This window comes from Strongylocentrotus purpuratus, unplaced genomic scaffold (genome assembly GCF_000002235.5).
Source record: "Strongylocentrotus purpuratus isolate Spur 01 unplaced genomic scaffold, Spur_5.0 spur5_scaffold_20, whole genome shotgun sequence".
Lineage (NCBI taxonomy): Eukaryota > Metazoa > Echinodermata > Echinoidea > Camarodonta > Strongylocentrotidae > Strongylocentrotus > Strongylocentrotus purpuratus.
Genome location: NW_022145606.1, coordinates 50791342 through 50800527, shown reverse-complemented (window position 1 = coordinate 50800527; position 9186 = coordinate 50791342). Strand labels below are relative to the sequence as shown.

Sequence of the window (9186 nt, the reverse complement as noted above, 5' to 3'; positions counted from 1 at the left end):
CTCAGTGATTTTAATAAGCACTATATAAAAACTGAGTATTATTATTATTATTATTTGTATTCTACCTTTGGATTAACAAAGGAATGACCCCCAACTCATAAATCAAAAATGTTTCTGATGTGGACTAAATTTGCATGCCCATCACATATTCGTAATACAAGAATTGCTTGTTACCAACATTTGCTGTACAGGTCACTTCATCTACGTGGACAGTATCGTTAACAACTACATGTCGAAGGTTCGTCTCATTTCACCGGTGTACCCAGCAACCTTCCAACGATGCCTTCAGATCTGGTTCTTCAGCACAGGTGACGACCCACCTCAATTCACAGCTACCGTCACAGTCGGGGATACGCCCCTAACCCAGATCATGAGTCTCGATGCCGATTCTGCCATTGGTATTTGGATTCCGTATGAAGCATCGTTTTCCAGTAGTCTAGAATACACAGTAAGTGTGCTGCTCTTTGAGCTTAAAGGAAACCAAAACCTTCATATTAAGTTACTTTTATTGTAAAGTTTAAGATATTTGAATAAAATCAGTGAAAATTTGAACAGAATCGGGCAAGGAATAAGGAAGTTAACTAATCACTAGAGGGCGATATTCAATTTAATTACATCATTTGTGGATAACTCTCCATGCCTTTTGTACTGAATTTATTCAAATATCTTAAAATTTATAATAAAAGTAACTTAGTATGATGGTTTTGGTTCCCTTTAAGTCTGAAAAGGTATGGGAAATAGAACAAATACAAAACATTATCAGATCTTAATGTCATTTACTTCAAAAGAGGCGGTATGATGAGGAAGATATTTTCAAGTGGCATGACATTTGAAATATCTCTCATGATATATTGCGCTAGAACAAACATTTATCCGTCAATTCCATATGGTATTCATGATGAAAGTTTGTAACCTGTTCTTGTAGTGTTTTCTTTATTCACAAACGATCCGAAAATATATGTTCAAAAGGATTATAAAGTATGTATTACTATATTTATTGCAATAATTGCTTCAGGTTTTATTTCTCTTGAGTCGATTGCAGTATAGTACAGTATTTGAGCAGAGTCTATAAGAAGAACATGTATAAGTTTACAATAATAATAATAATAATAATGGTGGCTTCTTATATAGCGCACATGTCCGTTACGTTGTGACGCTCGTGGCGCTGTCCCGATTATTACCCTGGCTTTAGCAAGGCAGCCACTGCGGCGCTCTAGCATTTCAAGGAATTAATTCATGCCAGGTACCCATTTACACGATCACCTGGGTTGAGTGTGTCAAATGCAGATGAATGTCTAGCTAAAGGACATTAGTGCCGCGGCGAGACTCGAACCGCGGACCTTAAGATCGACAGTCCGTCGACGTATCCACTCGATCACGACAACTCTACAATACTAATGACGTAAGACTTTATGATTCACATCGTCCTTGATGAACAAGTTCCTCAAGAAATATGATTTGAAAATATGTTTCATTTTCTTTCAAGATCATCTTTGAAGCCACCATTGGCTATGATGGAGTACTTGCCCTGGATGACATCAACATGAACAAGGACTACTGCGCTCCAGCCGGGTCATGTGACTTTGAACATGACACCTGTACATTCTGGAACTACCCTTCCTCTGCCAATGTCGATGACTTTGATTGGATAAGAACCAATGGAGGAACGCCCTCACAGACCTCTGGTCCAAATACAGATCATTCTACCGGAACAGCAGCAGGTATGGGATTTTATGTTCATTTTTCTGGGGGGTGTTTCACAAAGATCCTAAGTCGAACTTAACTCTAAGTTGGACTTAAACATCATGGAGAGCCATTTGTAGCCTTAAAATAAAATATATTGAAAATCGAAAAATCAAGTTTTTTAGACTTTTGGTATAAATTCCACTTCAAGAACATAAAATCTCCTTGATAATAGGAAATATGAATGTTTGAATCAACATTTTATGCCTTTTAAAATAAATTTTACAAAATATTTTCATAGATGCTAACTGCTTTCCATAATTGTTAAGTCCAACTTAGGATCTTTGTGAAACACCCCCAAGGCCTTACAGGCTGTGTTCATGATCATGCACAAGTGATATACATGTATCTCATATATACATGACCTCTTGGACATGATTTGCACTTGTACTGGATAATTGCCTGTAGTATTTTACTCTGTACTCTTTAAAGATTGAATCCCCAGACTGATTTGCCTCAAATCTGGATCTACAATACCATACTGTACACTGTACAATACACTGTACTTGTGATAAAACATCAACTTCTGCAGTATTGTGTTTGTTCCAAAAGTCGACCAAAGCTTATGTAGATTTCATTTTGATATAATCTAATTTCTGTGTGAACATAATTGTTTTCCTGTTCATACAAGTTTCAGCAAATTGAGATTTTGGTTAAAGATAGAAACCATATCAGAGGAAAGCCACACATGAGAATGTGCATCGATTCGGGGAGTAAATTTAATTTCGCTTTCCCATACTTTGTGGGAGTTTTTTTTAACAGAGTGTTAGACCAAATTAATAAAATGCACCACATATTTTCAAAATCTTTAGGATTGACATGTTAATGTATTTTGTATGTTCTGTAAGGATCAAGTTATAAGAAGCCAAATTTAGTTTTTGTTTTGAGGATACCGTAGATTGACTGGAATTGTTGTACAAACGTAGCTAGGCTTGTCACATGGAAACTACAGATATGATATGATGTGGGCACGGATTCAAGGAAGGGAAAATGTGTTTTACCTACTAAACTACTACTTCTATTGCTACTTTGTACATTCCGGTGTATGGAATTGATTGGAGTTCAGTTGAGTGTTAATAAACAAAGAACCATGAAATTACCACAATGAGTGATTTCAAGTTGGGTGTTTAAGGCTAGTGTAAGTGTTTAATAAACACTAACACCAGCCTAAACACCGAAGTGGAAATCAGCTGGTGTTAAGGCTTTGACCTCTGAATATCGTCAACTTCCGGTAGCTAGTGTTATCGCTTTTGCAAAATTGTCGTCTGCTGAACCGACCTTTGTGGCTGGTGTTAATATTTTACGTACAAATATCCTATTCACTAACACTAGCCCCTAGGGATTAAGCAAATGTTGATTTCCAGTTCGGTGTTAGTGTTATATCCGCACACAGTCAACGCACGAACGACGCCAATTTATTGTCTGACGATCAAATAAGAATATGTGAAACAGGTAATTCATATATTCTTATGTGTAAAATGAGTTATTTTATAAGACCAGAGAAATAGGTTTAAATTTATTCTGTACTTTTCATGATATCTTTAGTTTTGATGTACTATTTTTAAATCATCGTCGTGAAATCAAGTATGTGGTGACGTCACAGCTGGTGTTAAGCTATCGATTTTGATATCGGTATCGGGCTATTAATTTCATCAGAAAATTTTCCGCTCGATTTAAGAGCTCTTGACTGCTCTAAACACTAACACTGACACTAACACCCAATTTGAAATCACTCATTGTCTCAAGGATCATATGTAGATATCTCTACTTGTTCTTTGTTATCAGGCTTTTACATCTACATCGACTCTGCCTCACCTCGCCAGGCGGGGGATTCGGCCACACTGAACTCGCCGTTGCTGGTGGGTGTGAAGTGCCTGTCTTTCTGGTATTATATGGGTGGAGCCGATCAAGGATCTATAAATATAATGACTGATCATGATTTGTGGACTAAGACAGGACCCCTGGATAATACATGGCAGCATGCTACAGTGACTGCAAGAGTAGACGATGAGACTAATACGTATACGGTAAGTATGAAATACAGATAGCAGCTCAATTATTCACACCCTTACCAAGATTTGAATCTTGTTAAGTATGCGAAAAAACAAAATTCTTGTGTTTCTTGAGAATGTGACATATATAAGCTTTAAAGGTAAAGACCTCTTTTGGAAACGCCCCCCTCTCAAAAAATGAAATGGAAGCTCTTATCACCAATCATGTGACAGAATATGTTTTGACTAATACGTGATGATACAAATGTTCCCGGGAAACCGCCTACTAATTGATATATTTGGTAAATTATTATATCTATCCTGACCGGATAGATATCGTGCACGTGTTGCGTAGTCCCATATAAATCTTTCTGTGTACAGTGCTTGTAACTTTACCAAAAATGGGCCAAATTTCTTTTCATTTTGATGATTCCAGAACCTTGCAGTACACACCAATACTAATATACTAGATGATCAACCTTTTCTGATCGATTCCACAACATTTCTTTCACAATGCAATCGCATTACCAGAACTGGTCTTTACCTTTAATACACATACAAGTATTCTACAAAGGCCCTACCTATTCAATTCAACCAGTTAACCTTTCATTCTTCAGTTACGAAAATCACAAATAATATCAAATTTACAAGAGATATGAGTAACTTAGTTGTTAACTTTAATTAATGTTCTTTGTAATGGTGTAGTTTACAATGCAATAAAATATGTTCATTTATATAGCGCTTTTACACTTATTAAACAGATTTCAAAACTCTTTATAGAGCTTAAAGTAATTACTATAGAGGTATTAAACAGAAGCTACTGATTATCACTCAGTAGAATAGATTTGAGAGCCTTCTTAAAAGCAGCCAGCACAGGAGAGGCGGACATAAAACCAGCTTTAATCCAAAAGGGGCTAAATCCACTTTTGACCGAAATCAAATTTTCTTAAAAGATGAATATGTACATACTGACACGTGAGAATCAAATGCACTATAGTGTGATGGAGATTAACCTTTCCAGTGCCATTGGCAGTTTAATCCCTCCAAAAAAGTATTGATATCATTTTGATTATCTAATAATTGTTGACATATGAAAGCATGTGTTTTCTCGTTGATTTCTAAAATTGTTTCATACTTGAAGTATTTACATATCATGTAACAATGTTTATATCAAGATGTGAAAAAGAAGCTATAATTGTTATACATGTGTTAGAACCTTTTAGATTTTGAAAATAATATTCATATTATATTAACCTGTTGACCACTGAACTGGCTTTTTTTATAGGATTTAAACAGGGACGCACCGCCCGGTTCCTGCAGTCATTCAGTTAATACAATTCCCTAAAGATTTTCCCTATACAAAAGTATATGGGAATGAGAGAGTTTAGTCATCATCATCATCCTTTTGCAAGACATTGATCTACATTTGCCACACTCCACCCAGGTGAAGTAAATGAGTACCGGTAGGAAGGAATTCCTTGAATGCTGTGAGTACCGAAATCGTCAGCCTAGCAGAGCCTGGGTAATATTGGAGCGCTTTGAGCACCTTATGGATATGTGCGCTATATAATTATCCAATATTTTTTTTTCTTTAGATCGGCTTTGAAGGCGTCATAGGAACCCCTTCCCAGAGTGACGTTGCCATGGATGATATTAACATCTATGACGGCGCATGTGCAGGAGCTACTGATGCACCTACGTGCCAGTTCTACTGTGATAATGGGGAATGTCTGAAGGACGCCACCTTGGTGTGTAACTTCCAGGCTGACTGCAGTGATAGCAGCGATGAACTCAACTGTGGTATGTATCATATTCAGTTTCAAAACTTATATAGTTGTTTTAAAAATCTGTATGATTATTTACACTGGATGCATGCATGTGTTATCCAAAACTATTGATTGAAATAACGTTTTACCCGAGTCAAATAAATGTTGCTTGTCTACTTCATTTATTGTAAGAATTGAACTTTTTTTTATATAGTTCCATAAATGTGACAAAAATGATAATGATAATAATAATAATGTTAATACAATATTGCTAATGATGATAACAATGATAACAGTTTCAAATAAAAATACAAAATATCGGAGATAAGTAGATCATCGCATCTGATTATTCAGGGAAGAAGTATGATTTAAGTAAGAATAAAACCATTTGTGCCTATAGTTTCCATAAACTTGGATTGTAGATAATTGTGTCTCCAATCAAGAAAGTAGAAATGAATCATCCTCCTCAGCACCGTTCCTTGATTTTGTTGTTGCATTATTTATTTTCTTGTTAAAGGTAATAAAAAGTTTTGGTATGGGGTCATGAATTTGGTTCAAATGAACATATTGAAAGCATATGCAATCCTACAATATTCAGTGATCGTTGTCGCGGTTGAAATCGAGTCTAAAGTTATGAAATTGTATATAATAAACTCTTTATGTTGTATAGCTCCCTCTCAAGGTCAAGATATTAATAGCTATAAAACAATGTTTCTTGAATATAATCGACCAATTAGCTATTCCCGTTTGGAAATTATACATCACAACTACCTATTCTGAGATTTTCATGGTCGCAGCTACCATTGTACGGCCAAAAGTTGCTATTTGTAATTTATCAAAATTTATCGGGAGCACCAGTAAATTTTTATATTAAATTTGTCTCGAAAGCAGAAGTGTTTTAGGGGCTACATTTTCTAGTGCTTATAAAACATCCATAGGGGCATCCAAATATATCGAAATGGTAAAGAATCACTATCCACCCAATTTTCAAAATTTCCCAAAACTTTGTATTTTCTTTTTCAGGTTATTGTGACTTTGAATCCGGCTGGTGTAATTACACCGACACCAGTATAGGGAGTATGGTATGGCAGAGAGGTAAAGGTGCTACACCAAACTCTAACACTGGACCATCCAAAGATCATACACTCAAAACGAGTGAAGGTGAGTATACTGCTTTGAAAGCACCTTTAGTGTTTGAAAGGTGCTGCACACAGACGCGAAAGCAGGGGGAGGGGGCAATTTTTTGTTTAACGTGTGAGTTTTGGAGGAAACCACCCCCCCTTTAATTTCTTTTTTAATACAAATAATAATTAAAAAAACGAAATATCGATCGGTCAAATTTCCTAATTTTTGGGACCCCCCCCCTTAAAAAAGGCCTCTTACCCCCCCCCCCCCTTCTTTATACAGGCGTTTCTAAGCGCACAGGTGATACTTTCTAACTCTCAACTGTCAACATGTTCAATAGCTTAAAAGCAACAAAATATAATAAAATATTACAAATACATTACAATTCAGTAAATGAATAATTCAATGGATGGGTCATTTTGAATATGGCGTGGAAGATGCTACACCTATTTTTGAACACTGGACCCACCACTGATTAAATTCTTCCATAATATAAACACTATTTTGCAGGATATTATCTCTTCATCGATGCTAGCCAAGGCTCAAGTTACAGTGAAGCTTTTCTTCTCTCTCCTGAGCTGAACGAAGCAAGTCCTAGCTGCATTCTCGACGTCTGGGTGCACATGTATGGAACAGGTAGATATCTTACTAAAGGCATCGTTTAACAATATTAAATCTGAGATGCATGGCCCTGCGTGTTATCAGTGTCTTTTATATGGTGTAATATTGAAGCCCTTAAAAAATTGCACTTCAAAATGATCAAGAAGTGCCTCAAAAAAAGTGACTAGTTTTCATCATACTCGTTTCCCCCAATAGACTGTAGACCTAGTGTTATGAAAACCGTTAGCAAAATCAAAATTTTATTTCAATTTCCTATCATAAATATCTTGATAATCAGACCGGCGATCGGCTTGTAAAAGTAATGGGGTTCCTGACTGACCTAAAGGTTTATAATTATCATTGCAGCATGAGCTAAATCTAAGATTTTGTTTCAGAATCTGAGACAAAGTTACCTAATCCCTTTAATGCTTGTCAATCTCCAATAGATTCTTTGAGCGAATGTCATAAATTAACTTTCAAGCGACATATTTGATAATTCATTTTTTCTTTGCGAAATGTATAAACTTGACAATACATTAACCCATTTCTGTTAGGATGGTTTACAATACCTCTCATACTGCATTATTTATGCTAGATAACCGCGACTTTTATACAAGCACTTGTTCAGGAGGAGTCATTAACAAAGCTGAAAAACTTACAATACATAATACAATCAAAGTGTAACTTCAAAGTTCTTGGCAGAAAATGTGTTATCTACTTGGCTTCATCATGTAATGCATGAACCTGGCAGTACCACATATTGTAGAAACATTTAACAAAAACAGAATCTGACGAGATGAACTTTCAATCACAATATTTATTTGTCATGGCATATCATGATATAAACATTCCTTCTTATCATTGAATTGAATTGAAATTTAGTGATTCACCTGTCATACATCAGAAATCAACTCGTCAACTTAACGATGACAGTAACAAATCCATTTTGAATATCAAGAGAAAAGGTAAACCTTTCTTTGAGTAAGAAATATAAGATATTCAACATTCTACTAGTTTTAACATGCTAACAAGACGAAAGCAGGACGAAACAAAACAAAAGCTTCTGAATAATATAAGAGGTCGACAGCTGAGCTTCTTGGGTCATGTTATACAAAAGACTGGTTTGGAAAATCTTGCACTAACTGGAAGAATCGGGGAGAGTAGGAGTAGGGGTAGAAGGAGGATTCTGTGGATGAGTAGCTTAAGGAGTAGGATTTCTGAATGTGGAATCGATCTCGGCGAGAATGAATTACTTCATAGAATATGAAGTATATAGTTGGGGCACTCCATGGGCACCAACGTCTCAGGACATGGCACATAGAGAGAGAGAATTAGGGGGGGGGGAGGTGAGGGGAATGAGATATGGCTGGTCAGAGGGAGAAAGAGAGGGGGATAGTATTTGAAGGGCATATCGTGACTCTTTGCATTGATTCCTTTTCAGATATTGGTTCTTTGGGCATCTATCTCGTGTCTGGTTTGGAGAAAGCTCTTCTCTTCTATCAGGAGGATACAGGTTCCAATGAATGGTTCAGTGCCTCTGTGCCTGTCGGACGCATCCGAGGGACTTTCCAGGTAATAAGATGGACGGAGTTTCTTTAAAATCACCCAAAAAAAATCTTCATGTTTTTTATTTGTGCATAACCCTAATTAGATTTTAAAGCTCATATATATATATATATATATATATATATATATATATATATATATATATACATTTAGCTTGATCTAAGGCGCAATTTTAAAATCAATCTTACGTTTTTCCTCCCACTTTTCAGACCTTTGTTTGTTTGTTTGTTTTTAAAGCAAAGTCTTTAAAACTATTTGGCTCTACGATATAATCTGCATAATTGCTTCTTAAATGCTGTAGTGGAATTATTATTAGCTGATTTACTACATAGCAACTTCTTTTCTTATCAATAATGATTGCTTTTTAAATACTTTCGTAGAATTATTAATTTGTG

General features: G+C 35.8%; 1 protein-coding gene across 1 annotated transcript in view; it reads left to right on the top strand.

The window, feature by feature from the left end:
- Positions 1-195: 195 nt before the first annotated feature.
- Positions 196-9186, top strand: part of LOC757047 (MAM and LDL-receptor class A domain-containing protein 2) — a gene marked incomplete at its 3' end in the record, with an annotated part of 60738 nt that continues 51747 nt past the window's right edge. The window contains exons 1-7 of the mRNA XM_030994046.1: positions 196-448; positions 1487-1721; positions 3529-3770; positions 5330-5534; positions 6524-6661; positions 7136-7261; positions 8667-8797. Of these exons, the coding sequence (XP_030849906.1) occupies positions 230-448; positions 1487-1721; positions 3529-3770; positions 5330-5534; positions 6524-6661; positions 7136-7261; positions 8667-8797 (1296 nt within the window). The remainder of the gene's footprint in view (positions 449-1486; positions 1722-3528; positions 3771-5329; positions 5535-6523; positions 6662-7135; positions 7262-8666; positions 8798-9186) is intronic.